Here is a 15,320-nt window from a genome sequence, read left to right on the forward strand (position 1 = left end):
AGCAGTCCTAGATCTCCTGCTCCTGTGTGAGCCAAAACCACATCTCATCCACTTTACTCTCCTGCAATCAGACATTAGAAGAAGGATTGGTAGAGGAAGAGCTCCCGCTCTGAGTCAGGCCAACCCCACCATGATACCAGGTCTCCTCCCTCTTTTCGTCTGGCACTGTCAGTTTTTTTTTGTCCCCTCTAGTCCAACTGGCTTGTTGGCATATGCCGTTGGTGAGTACCCTTTTGCGGTCTGCTGCATTCAGTCCAAGACCCACACAACTTTCCCCGATGATGATAAGTGCCACTCTCTCGTAGAAAAGTCGTGTTTCAGCAGAAGGGGCCACGTGTTGAGAAACCGTTGCTGAATGAGCCTTAATCGCATCTCATCCACTTTTTTCTCCTGTGAGCGGACGTTAGACAGAAGAAGGCTTGATAAAGGAACAGCTGTCGGTCCAAGTTTGGTCAGCCTCGCCCTGATACCGGCTCTCCTCCCTGTCTTCGTCTGATGCCTTTGGTTTCGTTTCTCTCCTCTGGTCTGACTCGCTGTTCGACACTGGCCACTGATGGAGATCCTCTCGGGGTCTGCTGCATTCAGTCCAAACCCCTACACAACTTCTCCGGAAGTTGATAAGTGTCACTCTATCGTAGAAAAGTCGTTCTTCAATAGAAGGGGCCACAACTTGGATAAATTTTTGTGAAAAACTGACTCTTTTGATCGTTTGACCCTTATCGGCTTAAGGAATACAAGTAATAAAGTAATGAACATAACTGAGATTTTATGCCCTCTTCAGAGGTGGGGAGTTAATACTTTTTTCTTGCCATGCCGGTATATCTGAATTAATACTATTTTGGTGTCCATGGATTCACTAAAATCAACTAAATGATTAAATTGTGAAGAATGTAACCAAGCTAACGATGTGTTGCTTGTCCATGTTGACAAAAAATTCAACATTTATAATTGATTGAGTGTGATCCAAGCAGCTTAGCACAAGCTCAAATAGGTAGACAAAAAAAACAGACCAGGTCTCTATTTGAAACCTGCATCCATTTGTCAAAACCTGCAGCCACAACTGGCTATTGAAAGGAACTCAATGTTTGTTCATTCACTGGTGCAGTTAACTGATACAGGTGGTAGTCTTACCTATCCTGTCCAATCTGTCAATGGCAACCGTCTCGAAGGCCCTCCTCATCATGGGATACTCCTCCAGCACCTCATTGAAATTGTCCACAGAGAGAGAGTACAGGCGGCAGTAGGTATCTGCTCGCACGCTGGCCGTCCGTCTGCCACGGGTCAGCAAACAGATCTCTGGTGAGGTAAAAGAGAGAACAGAAAAGAGACAAAATCACAAAATGACACACTGACAGCTGTCAGGGTGTCAGACGGTGACAGAGAAATACAGAGATACCATAAATATGGAGAGATTTGTTGAGCAGTCTAAAATTGACACCACCAAAACTCTTGGCCCTGAGCAAATGCATGATCAGAATGGAAGTGGTTTATGCATCCAGAGGTTGTGTGTCGCAAGTATGACCCAATGACAGTAAACCTGAGTATTTCCTCCAGCACTGGCACAGCACTGACAGCTGTGTGAAGAAAACACACTCTATATTTAGAGATGTGCAGCTAAGCTTCATTACATTCAGTTGTTCCCCTTCCCTTCCCTTAGTATCTTTATCTCTCCAGCTTTCTTCTTCTATGATCTGGGGCTGACTGTTGTCTTGACAACCATATGTTCTCCTTTTCCCTCGCCTGAAAGGTCGACCTCCTTTGACACTCTTTTGGGAAAATGGAGGAAAATAATGAAATGCAAGGAGACTCTGTTAACATGCATAACATGCATGGGGCACTATAGTGGAATGCACTGTGATCGTTTCATCATGACTGTGGAGTCTCCAGGTGCAGTTGGGGCAACTCACAGAATAAACAAACCAGGAGGGCTTCAAGAGGAAGTGCAGAAAACATCTGCATGTCATTAAAGCTAGAGTGCAGGACTTTTACATAAATGGACATGCATTACAGTCACACCCTAACAAAACAAGAGCACACAACACTGATTCAGCTGATTCAGACACCAGGAAAAGCTCTCTGTATTTTTCAGTATACTGGAGTTAGAAAATCGCCACCTTAACGTGTAGGAGGGCTTTGCATGTCCCTGTGACGCTGTGAGCTGTGTTGTCCGAGCCAAACCAAGAGGGATTCAAAAGGACCCTGATGAGAGGGCGCATTCTGATAACGAGTACCTCACCCAGTACAGGAACACTGCCACCCTTGGGGCCACTACCTACAAGGACAGGCATTGGGGCCTCTTGCATTGTGTGCTAAGAGGCAGGCAGGCGCCTGTCCCAGGTGTACTGACCTGCATTGCAGACTGTCTCTTGGGACATGAAATGTCACCCTTCTGGCAGGGAAGAAAAAGGAACTGGTGTGGGAGGTTGAGTACCAACTAGATATAGTTGGGCTCACCTCTAAGCATAGCACTGGTTCTGGAACCAATCTCCTAGAAAGACTCTCTCCTTTTCCGGAGTTTCCCATGGTAAGAGGCTCCAAGTAGGTGAGGAAAATACGAATACATTATCATCTTAAGCTGTCACACATTGCCTCTTTGCAGTGGACTCATATTACATCATATTACATGTCTACATATTAAGATTAAGTTATCCCTCTGTGTATGGTGTTTACAATCCGGTATGTCCTTCCTGGGACATCAACACAAGCACATGGTGTCTGCAAGTGGTTATGTTTAGGAAATAACAGCACATGGCAATCAATATTGAGACGTCGATAAAAGCACACGCTAGCACAGAGGGTAAGGTTTAGGCAAAAGGGGCACATGGCGCCCATCCGCATATCATGGTGCTGTGGCAGGTGCCATTTGGCCGCCTGCCGGGGTATAATAACACCACAAATGGTTCTGTCCAGCCACATTCTTAGTTGACGCCATCCAGCTGTGATTCACACAGATGCGAAAGGTTGATTCTGGTGACGTGATCTTGCGCCGAAAGCACTGCAAAAGCGGCAGTATTTGACGACTTCGGAATGAAAACGGGCTGGGGATAATAACGAGCCCCAAGCAAACGGGTCCCTTCGATGCGTTTTTTAGTGAGAACAGCCAGGTGAATGCAGACAGGCAGATGCATGATAATTGACATATAAGGACAAATCTGTGTTTACTGTGAACATGCCGGTTGGATGAGAATATTGAACAGAGCCAGGTGAGCTGTTTCTCCGTGTTTTTAGACTTTAGGCTGAGCTAAGCTAACCTAATGCTAGCTTTAGCGTCAGATTTACCATAAAGACATGAGAGGGGTATTAATCTTAGCTTTTGACAAGAAAATGATCAAGTGTATTACCCTACAGTTGTAACGATTCCTTGAAAACAAAAAAAGTGATTTGAGCCATAGTGATATTCAGGGCCAACATTTCCAGGGTGTCTTTCTTTGCATAGCAATAAACAAATACACTGTCTATGTGCAACAGATACTGTGCATATAGCACATTCACATACATTCACTGACTATGAGTCAGGACACAGCAGCTTTTTATTCAGAGTGTGACCTTGAGCATGACTGTGTTTTCTGCCGACCTGATAAAGGATTTATAGTTCCTCTTTAGATTAATGATTAATAACCTACGCAGTGTGATGTTCTACTGCTTACTGTACGTTGGTGGTTACGTCAGCAGCTGTATGAACTGTATGAACCTGTTCAGACAGAATGACATGCAAGTCGTCATAACATTACTCCATCTATTCATGGACAAGTTGGTGATCCTGAATATATCATATAGTGTAGTCAAATTACCTACATGTCAGTGGGAAGACATTTTTTTAATAACAATTTTTCTGAGTTTTCTTTTTGAAGTTTTGTGTGGTCACGTTAAAAAAAGGTCAAGTTTTAAGCTTTAAAGAAGCTCCAGTTTTGTAAGAGTTGTTAAAAAAACTCCCAAAAGAAGCTCCACACTTCCTTTCATAAATTGTCACTTGGGATCTTTCTGCTTATACATAACACAACCATTTACATATCGCTGGCATCATTAGTGGGACGTTCTGGGAGAGAAAAATGTTCTAATGAAACCGCCGGGGCTGCAGTAAAAAGCTGTTCAAACCACTAGGTAATCATTTGTAGCTTGTGGATAGGGCAACTGTCACACTTAAAAATAATGACAGATAAAGAGACATCCAGGATGGGTGAAGTGTATTTTAGCAGTGATTTGAAATTTTGTAGCACTATGTGGGATCATGAGTACCTTAACCTATTCCTTTAGACTGAGAAACAATGATTCCTGTTCCTGTTCTAGCGCCCCCTAAAAGAAAAAACAACCCAATTGTGCATTAAGCTGTTGTTCGAGGAATGAATGCTACTGTAAGGCATGTGATGGCTTCCAGACGGATCCACATTTTGGAAAAATAGCTAAAGGTTAGGATGCAGACTCACCTGCATTTACAGAAAACTGTTCACAAAGCTCTGCCTTTTTCGAAATGTATTAATCCAATAATGGAGCCAGTCCAGTCAAGTTATAGAAATACTCCATATTACAAAACAGAAATACTAAAACTTGAATCAAATCTGGGACCTGATGTTTCCCGTCACGTATCTGAATGCAGCTAAATTCTAAAAATAGGAAACAAAGCCTGACATCACCATCTACTTACTGCTACTTACTAATTGAGAGATTTTACCACAAATGCACACTGTTTGCTGCACCACACTGCGCTGGTTAAACATTTTTGCTCCTCCAATTCAACCCCCACTGCTAGTTTTGTGTATAAAGAGGAATCTGTGATTTCCTCCCTCCTGGCAGAGACACCTCTAAACAATCTATGCTTGACATTACAAATTGCCCCATCATCACTGTTGTTCTGTGCTAATTAGCTGCTATTAATTGGATATGTCTATGTGTGATGTGTATGTGTGTGCCATGTGTCACTCCAACAGCACCCCGGGCAGCTGGCACATCCACATTACTGCTGGTGAACTCTGGTCTGCTGCTGAGGGCACCGGAGTTAAAAAAAATGCAGCCTGAATCATCTAGCCACGGAAAAAAAAGTGTGTGGGTGTGTGTGTTTGTGCATGCTTGTGTGGGTTTATGGGTGGCGATGGCAACATAGGCACCACATGTTTCTAAACAGCCACAGAGGAACAACAGCCTGAGAAAGTGGGACAGAAGTGGCTGTGAGGCAAGAGTGCACAAGAAGTAAAATGTCAGGGTTTTATTTCGTTTTAACTGCTGGTTGCTACGATTCTTATTGAAATAGTAAAGACACACATCTGTGATATAAATGTGGTGGATTGCACTGGGACATTAAGTGTGAATAACACACGCCTGGAAGCACAGAATAGAATAGAGTTATTAACAGAACAGAGCAGAGGCCTCTTATTCTATTCTGTTATGTTCTATTTTCCTGTCTTTGGTTCTATATTGTTCTATTCTGCTGTGTTCTGCTATGCTACTTTGTTATGTTCTATTATGTTCTATTCTATTATATCCTACACTATTCTGATCTATTATATCTTACTCTATCCTGTTCTGTCCAGAATAGAACAGATTATTAAGGTAGAACAGAGTAGATTGCAACACAACACAACTCTATTCTACTGCTATTGTGTTATACTCTATTCTGTTATTTCTGTTCTACTATATTCTACTCCTCAAAGAATAGAATAGAATACTGTTTTAATATAGCTTACTCTTTAGTATTCTATAGTATTTAGTATTTTTTTAGTATTTATTTATTTGCACAGTAAAAACAAAACAGCAAAACATCAACATGATTGAAGCAGATTGTGCAGATGAGATACAGAAAAGCCCTAGAGGCTTTTAAGAGAATCTCACCACAAAATAAATCACAGAAGCAAATCAAGTATACCTCAATAAACTAATAAAAATAAAGAAATTGAGATCAAGCAGGCATAGGATCAATAAAGTACAATAAGAATGCTTATATGATATAGCAGAGAACAGAAAATAAATGGGGGAAAAATACAAAAAAACTCAATAGAACAGAATAGAATAGAATAGAGCAGTAACTGACAGACAGTGACATACCTCCAAAGTAGGAGCCGTCCATCAGCTTCATGCCCATGTTTCCTTTGGTGAGGACGCTGACCACGCCGTGCTGAATGAAGTACATCTTCTTGCCGATGGTGCCCTCTCTAATGATGTAGTCCAAAGGCTGGAAGACTTCGAATCTCAGTTTGGTCAGCATGGCTGTCACAAAGTTGGGATCAGCATTGGCAAACAGCGGCATGGAGGCCACCAGCTTACGGCAGTTGAAGTTGACAATTTCCTAAATTTTAACAGGAAACAGCGGTAAATCATCAAACTGTACTGACGCTTCTTGCAGCAGTACATCATTGCGTTTGTCTCTACCTGTCAGAGGCTCTGTCACAATTTGACTTTTTATCCAGCTTTTATCAAGTTTTACAGCATATCTTATTGATATTAAACCTTTGTCAGGATTTTAGGAAGGATTTTAGTCATCGGACTTGTTTTATGGACATGTCTCTACTGACCAGTCATGGAAGAGAGCGCGTGCCAGAGGGCGCCACTTTTGTGGTCCAGTGCCAAACAAAACTTGGTTCTTACACCAGTGACACTCAGTATGGCACTTTTAAATGTCAAAGAAATCTTTTCTCATCAATGACTTGATCTTAGATAATAATATTGACTTCATGTTTTTCACTGAGACATGGCTTGGCACAGATGGACAAGCGACTCTCATTGAAACTTCACCGCCAAATTATGACTTGGTTTTAAATATAATACATTTAATGAACACACTTCATTTGAATACCATTCTAATGTTTTAGCAGCCCTCCTGTACTGTGTATGTCTGCTAACTTCTGGCCTGTCTGCACAAATATCTCCAGTAATGCATTTGGGCATCTCTGATCATTTCTCTGTCTTTTTTACTGTCAGTGGTTATATACAACAACATATTCAACAACATATGGCAAGTAGCCCCCGTAAATATGAAAAAGGTCACTACCAAACCAACATAATTTCGGTTTTATTGTAGGAAGCACTTTGTGTTACAGTTTTGCTTGTATGAAACATGCTATATAAATAAAGCCTGATTGATGGAAGTCTCATTGGGCTGCTGTGCATTGGTATTTCAGGAAAAACAACTTGTAAAACTATTGATTTTAAGATTGATTCAGGGTAAATGTGATGGTACACAATTTTCATTTTTGTATTTGAAAAAAGAAAATGATCTCTATTTATTTATTTCAAATGTTTTAGATAATCAGATAATAAAAACACAGTTTCCTGAGCAAACACCCTTTTTGTTATTACCTTGAGGGACCCTGGCAGAGCTCATTCGAGTATTCTCCCTATTTTTCTCCTCATTTTCTGTTTCCTCAAGCGTAATTTGAGCTGTCCTTGAAGCAGGAGGACCTTGTTTAGTGTAAACTGCAGTAAACAGTGTTCGCTGGCAGCAGGAAAAACAACTCTTGGCTGTGTGGGAACATAAAGTCCATGTGAAAATCACTTTAAACCCATCTGTTCCTTCTCTATCACAGCCTAGTTTCAGTGAAAACTGGTAAGCACTTCAGGTGACTTAATCGGCGACATAGCAAATAAGTAAATTAAGAACAGTTAATAAGTAAATCAATACAGGGAAGGCTGAAAATGTCATCTTAAACTACTGGATTTTCTCAGTTCAGAAAAGCTGAGCATTATAATTAATTCATTTCGGTCCACTTCATCGGTGGAGAGTTGAGAAGTGTGTGTGTTTGTGCCTGAATGAGCACTTTATAGTGGATTCGTGTGTGTTTTCATACCTCGCGCAGTGGCTCATTAAGCTCCTCCAGGATGCTCTCCTCATCAAACATCTTGCCCTGGTATCTGTGCTCGTAGTAGTCATGGATTTTCTGTCGGAAGTCAGCCGGTAGTTTGTGGAATGACATGTACTGCTCCACTTGTTTGTACTGGAAGATGGAGAGAGGCGTGAGAGATAGCGTCAGTGAGGAGAAACAGCAGCGTACGTCGATGAAATCAAGATTCAGGAACACTTTTGTTAATTGTTACAGAGTTTGTCCTACTTTGCAGCATCATGAGCAGCTGCGGGGACACCACACATTTGTCGTATATTTTCAAACAGCATTTTTCTCTGTCTGTCTCGTCATGTGTGCAGTTACTGAGACTCTGCAAACATGACGATCCTGTGACCCATTTATACCTTGTAGCTATGGGAGGAAAACTGTGATGAAGTTGTTAAGGAAACATGACAGCTCTGCTAAGCCCTCGAGGATTCATCACGCTCTACTGTGTTTAGAGAAAAAAGACGCTGCTATTGTTCATCTCTGTCTCTCTCTCTCTGTACTTTGGTGTACTAAGTGCTTTATTTTGAAGGAACAAATGCACTGAAATTGATCAGAATTTCCACAGGGAAAACATGACTAATGTCCTGCTCAACCGTATAGCACAGTTTGAGTCACTATTTCTTCATGAAAATTCGTTGAACTTAACCTAATTGAGCTATCTCTATCGTCCACTTAAGGTACGATATGCTGAAAAAAACATTAAAAACAACATTAAAAAATCACTCAAAACGTAAGTGCTCTGTGAACGTAGGAATATTTTTTTCCAACATGTTTTAGTTTCAGAGGTCTTACAGAATAGATTTATGCAACCATACACGTAATAAAAAAAGAAAAAAAAATAAGGTCAAATATTCTTTCAAAGACATGTTCTACCAAACAGTTGATTTGTCCTTAGATGGTAAAGGTCGAAGCACTGTAATGGTATAAATGGAATAAATACATGGATCTAGTATTAATATTGGTAATACTACTTATTCTATGGTCACAGATTGATATGTGTTTGTACATATACATATTATCTTATAACAAGCATTATAACAGTACATGTTTGTCATTTCATTTTGTTTTCTTTTCTGTTTTACCACTACCATGAAAGAACATCCAATCTGTTTGGTAGACGCCTGTATTCAAAAAACTATGGGATCTGTTAAAAAGAAACAACAATAAAAAAAGATTTTTGTTATTATTGTCCTAAAAATGTAAAAAAAAAAAAAAAAAAAAAAAATCTATTTCTTTTTTCTTCATGAGGACATTAGAGAGTTACTTTCTCTGCATTTTCCATGAGTAAAATATATGACACAATTTTTACATGATCTATGAAAAGACACAGGTAAATAATTAAATGGAACCAGTGGGCATTTGGGTCACTATTCTCAGAAAAGGAAGATGTTTGGTTTTTATGCTGGAATTGATAAATATGTAACTATGTGGCGAGGAAAAAAAGAGCTGAAAATGGAGGTTGGCTGCAGCACGTTGGTTGTGTTTGCTCTCCCAAGTGATTCACACCATCACATATTCGCCACTGTTCTGTTTATCTACATTGAATGCAGCCAGATCGTCCACTTCTCTCAACTCATTATGACGCTCCATAACACATTTCATGCCTGAATTCCCAGTGAAAATAGCAGCCACTGGATCTATTGTATAGCCTCTGCTGTGAGGTGGAATTGCATGGCACTGAGTCAACTGGAGAGGAAATCTTGCTATTATTCATCATTCTATGTACACAAATGGCTTTTGGGGGTTGCTGTATTCATACCATGAAGATGGGACATAGCATGGCTGTTTCACACATCACTACCTTTCTACAAACAAAAAAATTAATGCTACATGCACAACATCCTGAGGGTGGAAAAGTAGTCACATGACTTGTGTTTTAGAACAAAAGGCCAAGAAGATAACCTCTGAAAGTAGCAGAAAGCTGCTTGCTTCCTGTTATATCAGCAGCAGATTTGCTTACACTCTGTAAAGATGCAGAAAGATGGGACACAAAAGGTTGAGTTGTATGACTTTTCAAACCAGTCTAGTGTCAGTTACAGTTTACATCCCTGTCTGTGAAATCATGGGGAACTTACCATATTATCCCTCTGGCAGTACAGAAGATGTATACAGTCAGCACAATTTTAATATTACTGTCACCAATTCAGTATCTGACCAAATGTCTCGCCTTCTGTTCCTGAGTTATGATGCGGTGTAATGGCCAGAAAAGTGTTGTTTTGATTGAAAGTTGACCTTCTGAATATATAATATTATTACTTCATCAATTTATCCTGTTCGACATTTGTGTTAAATGTAGTCAAAATAGCGTACAAATTCTGGAGTTATGGTCAAAAACATGTTTTGTAAGGCCCAAGTGACCTTGACCTTTGACCTTAAAACACCAACTTCTTATCAGTTCACCTTTGAGTCCAAGTGAACATTTGTGCCAAATTTGAAGAAATTATCTTACAGTGTTTTTGAGATATTGTGTTCACGAGAATTAGACAGATGCTATGTCACAGTGACCTTGACCTTTGACGACCAAATTCTAATCAGATCATTGCTGACCTCATATGGACGTGTGTACCAAATATGAAGAAATTTGAGATATTGGGTTTGGGACAATGAGGCAGACAAGGTCACAGAGACCTTGACTTTTGACCTATGAAGACCTAAGTTGAATTGGTTAATTGTTTAGTCAAAGTGGATGTTTTTGCCAAATTTGGAGAAATTTCCTCAAGAGATATCACATTTAAGAGAATGGGGAAGCCAACCTGAAAAAAAAAACACCTTCAGCCACAGCTATTACTGGTGTGGAGGAGCAGGAATAATATGAATGAATCAGCTTTCTACAGACCCAAAGCTGTTTTTGAAACAGTTGATCAATCACTGGCATTACTGGCTATAAAATGTTATGTAAGGTCTCTCTTCTCTCTCCCTAGTGTTTGTGTGTGTTTGGCAGTGTGAGTCATCCCTCTGTGGCGTAAACTGTCAATTGTATGAGTAGATATCAAGCAGAGGGGTCAAAGGAGAACCTCCCCTGTTCAGCACCACAAGATGAGCTTAAATCTTCTATACGGAGCTCACATATGATGGTAAGATAAGTAATAGTCAAACAGCCTCACAGTACCACTTACTGCCAGTGAAAAAAATCTACTGCACCCTGTCAAGCAAAGCCGTCACTGTTTACAGCTCACCTGTGGTTTTGCAACGTCTATAAAAATAAGCAGAGTTATGATTTTTTTTTTTTTTTTGCCTTCTACCTTTGAAGTTAAAGTTTCTCCTGGCTGTCAGTTTTCAGCCTTTTAACCTCAACAAAGGAATAACATGTTAGGGGAAAAAACAGAATATGACCAAATAAGACTATGCACAGGGAAATCCTTTCAATTATAAGTTGGATATACTCAGAAAATTGTACAAACAACAGGCTCAGGCTTCTTATATTGGTGACAAATGAAAGCAAAAACCTTAATGAATGGAGAAACACATGCAGATAACTCCATACAGGGCACAAGGGGTCAGTAAATGATTTGATGATTAATGATGTGAATAATATCCTTTACAGATGAGTAGGTAATACGGATTTAAAGGAAAAAATCAACCCCCAAATGACCACTTGCATATCAATTACTCGTGTAGTTTAACAATAACTTTGTATAGAAAACCTTGTTTTTCTTGCATGGCTACGGTGAATAAAATACCCAAACATGATGAATTGAAGTCATTGGGGTCCACATTTAACATCACCAAAAATGTATCAAAACATCCATTTACAAACTCTCACACAACTAACTAATGCAGTGTTATCCAAGTTTCATTAACACCGTCGTATGCTCAGCACTTCCCAAACAGACAGGTCTTTTTGATGGGGCAAGTGCACTTAAAGTTAAACGTATCTACACTCTCTTCAAAACCAGACTCCAATGACGAAAACAGCAATTTTACCTCACCGAAAACAACAGCTGCTGATCTACCACTGCCTCAGTCAGTCAATGTTACAGGGACATGAAGACTCTGTATTAAATATATACAAAGGAACAACTGTGTTTTTCCTTGAATTTGTCATGCATCTGTAAACCACAAAGTAACTGGATGGCCAATTGAAACCTTGAAAAAGACTTGTGTGTTACCTGAAGTGCGAAACAGTGCAGTTGATATAACAGAGAATAATCTTTAGCTGCCTCTGTGAGTACATTCACTCCTTTAATCATCTAGAGTGCCGATACCTTCTGACCAGACAATCAGGATTTATAAGGACACACACTGTGCGGAGGACCAGCAGTGGCGCTGACAATGACCTTGCTTGTAACAGTCGATGACACGTGCATAGGATAGGATGGCTGCCGTGTACAGGAAATTACAGTGTGTCACACTGTAAGGTGACATATGGGTTAGAGAAGAAAATGGAAGCTTGACCCTGGTGGCTTGGGTGGCACAGCAAATCATAATCTCCTTTATATAGCACATACTGGCTGTCATGGTAGGACATCATTAATTTTGTTTCTCTACGGGAGGATTTTCTCTCTAGAATATAAAGCAGTGAGTGTTTTTTATGAAAGATTGTAGGAATTATGTAAGAATTGCAGCATTGGTGGAAGAGAGTGACATTTATCCTTATTTTCAGTAAAATGTTTTGTCAGGCACCTTTATCCAGTGATTACCCAGTATCATTGTTCTCCAGTGATATACTACACAAATAAATACTACAAACACACGATAGAGCATGACCTTACACATGACAAAATAAAGAATCAGAGTGGATCACTTACTTTGATGAACCACATTATGGAATTACATCTGCAAAAACAATTTATTGCATCCTTTTCTTTATTACGTAAATCAATTTTAATCTCAATCTCATTCAGTCTTAATTAATTGCCTCAGGCCACAGTTCATTTAGCATGAAAAGCTATGAAAGCACTAAAAGAAAACCTTACAGGGTTTCATCCTCAGCCATCTCTTAAAGGGATAGGTCTGATTTTTTTGAAGTAGGGTTGCATGGGGTTATAGTCAGTATATTGCATACAATAGATGTCAGCTAGCAGCACACACAGGTTTGGGTCTGACAATAGAGGCTAAGCTATGTAATGCTGTGGATGGGGTCAGTGAGAAAATGTACTTTAGCCACCTCAAAAAAGTCCCTCGTAAAAAGGTCAACATCAGTTTAAGTGTGTGCCATACTGAGGCTATTTTCACCATTTTACCTTGAAGTCATATAGCTAGTTATGGCGGGGAAGCCATAAACAAGTTCAGATCTCAATTTATGTTCTTATTAAAGCCATAGACTCCATTGGAAAAAAACAGTAATTTTAGTTTGCAGGAGTTGCTGGTCTACCACTGCCTCAATCAGTTAGTTAGTTTGTGTTATTGTGTCACTTTGTGATTCTGAACTAACCCTTTAAAGCCACACAATAATACAAACTAACTAACTTACCGAAGCAGTGGTAGACCAGAAGCTCCTGTTTTTCTCAAGTTTTCCGTTGTTTGTCGTTGTCATTAAGGTACAGCAATGAAAAATATTCTCAAAATCACATACACTTAACTTATGTTGATTTATTTTGGTGTCTAAAATACATTTTGTTGCTGAGCCCTCCAAAGCAGTGTATTGCTTGTGAATAAGTACCTCATACAACCCCAATTTAAAAAATTTGAGCTGTGCCTTTAAGATTTCTAACACATCTTGAAAGTAAACACATACTCAAGATAACAAAAAAATTGGGTATGGCCTAAGAGAGGATTGCTCAAAATGAACATACTCCTAACTAACCCAATAAAACAAAAATGGGCTGAAGCCATATCACTTAAACTTAACAAATTTCAGCCCATTTGCCACATGACAGTAACAGAAGACGCAGCCAAACTTCCAGAGTATGCCGCTCATTCACTCGAGCATGGGGATAAACTAGGAGGCCCCTATTAAGTGTTTCCCGCCTCAGGATTCAGTGTGTGGCGTCTCAGTTAAACTGAAATGACATCTCTCTCTCTTACTCGCTCTGGTTCACTCACTTCTTTAAAAGTGGTTGTTGAAGGAGCTGAGTTTTATTGACTTTCTGATTTTCTCAGCATTAAACTTCTATTAGCAACCATGTCACTCAAACATCAGTGGGATGGGTGTTAGACCAAGAAAAAATGCAATAGAAATCTATAATGCTTGCTGTGTTACCACATGTTGCTGTTTGAGAAAAAGGCAAAGGGGACGATGGGAGAGATGACGGGTGTTTGACACCCTGAACTGTCAATTAAGGGTTTGACTCATACTGTAAGAAAAACACTGAAAGACATATATTCCAATGTTTACAGCCAGATACTATTAATATTTATCACCTCTCTAGGATGTCAAGTTTTCAGAAGCTGAAACTCCAAATTCTACTCAGTTTGTTTTAAAGTCTCAGCACAAGCAAATAATACATGTCGGACACAGCTAAGATCCTCCAATATTATGTTAATAATGCAGTGTCCATCTTACATAAAGTCAAACTGCAGGGGGTGCACATAAGATTTGACTTAGACCCTCCAGCAGTTCTTGTATTAACCCTAACAAATGTATTACATTACTGAAATCCAATCTGTTCTGGACTTAGTTAAGAGGGGGGTGAGGACGCACTGAGGTTTTTTTTATGGGACATAAAGCCTCTAGTTGGTGGCTTGCGAGCATGATCCATGGCTGTCACTGTAAGCTGCCACAGAGGGAAGGGAGAAATTGAATTGGCCCTCCCATTAATGGGCCATGTCACTGAGCGTCAGGGCTCAGGATGTGACAAGTCCTATCTGTGTGTGTGTGTGTGTGTGTGTGTGTGTGTGTGTGTGTGTGTGTGTGTGTGTGTGTGTGTGTTGCCCTGCGTGTCTAAAACCTGAGTTGACTTGAGCAGTATTCTGTAGCTCACTGACTAACGAGTGGAGACAAACCCACAGAAATACACACACAAACACACTTGTAGGCAGACACACGTATGCATGCATAAACTCACTACATTACTGTGTGTGGTAATGTTGGCATGGAGGGAATGAAACATATGGTTTATCCAAGATAACACTATCTAGGTCTGCAAAATATGCAAAAAAAAAAAAGAAGAAAAATGTTGAGATTATTTTGCCAGAAAGACGAGTTGTCATTTAAGTGGGAATAGTAATTTTTCAATTTCTCTTCATGGAAAAAATATAAAATTGTTGACTTTGTTAATTTTCTGGGGTCTGTACCAAACAATAATATTTTTCCTTGGGTATGGGATATAATTTGTAGGCTGTAGATCCACAAATATCCTCATTTCTAGTGGTTTATAATGTTATGACACATTTTACCTTTATCCAAAAAATTTCCACTCCAGTGGTTTTGAAGTTGCACTTAGCCATCTAGTGATTTTGATGGTATTATGATTAATTGCGAAGCCCCACTACAGCATAATAATTACTGCATACACAAAGAGTGTGATGTAAATCAGCTTCTTTAACTTTTATACTTGCATGTATTATTCAGTCATTGTGCAAAATGAAAAAATACTTCAACTTAGGGTTAATGTTTTGTAG

The 15,320-nt window shown here is 39.6% G+C and overlaps 1 protein-coding gene across 1 annotated transcript in view; it reads right to left on the bottom strand.

Moving 5' to 3' along the window:
* The window catches only part of hcn2b (hyperpolarization activated cyclic nucleotide-gated potassium channel 2b), a 65,848-nt gene that overhangs the window by 15,874 nt on the left and 34,654 nt on the right, over positions 1-15,320 (bottom strand). The window contains exons 5-7 of the mRNA XM_042513980.2: positions 7,776-7,922; positions 6,037-6,277; positions 1,132-1,296 (exon numbers count right to left, since the gene is read on the bottom strand). Of these exons, the coding sequence (XP_042369914.2) occupies positions 1,132-1,296; positions 6,037-6,277; positions 7,776-7,922 (553 nt within the window). The remainder of the gene's footprint in view (positions 1-1,131; positions 1,297-6,036; positions 6,278-7,775; positions 7,923-15,320) is intronic.

The sequence above is a fragment of the Plectropomus leopardus genome, chromosome 5 (assembly GCF_026936395.1).
Source record: "Plectropomus leopardus strain MGB_pleo_1.0 chromosome 5, ASM2693639v1, whole genome shotgun sequence".
NCBI classification, from domain to species: Eukaryota; Metazoa; Chordata; class Actinopteri; order Perciformes; family Serranidae; genus Plectropomus; species Plectropomus leopardus.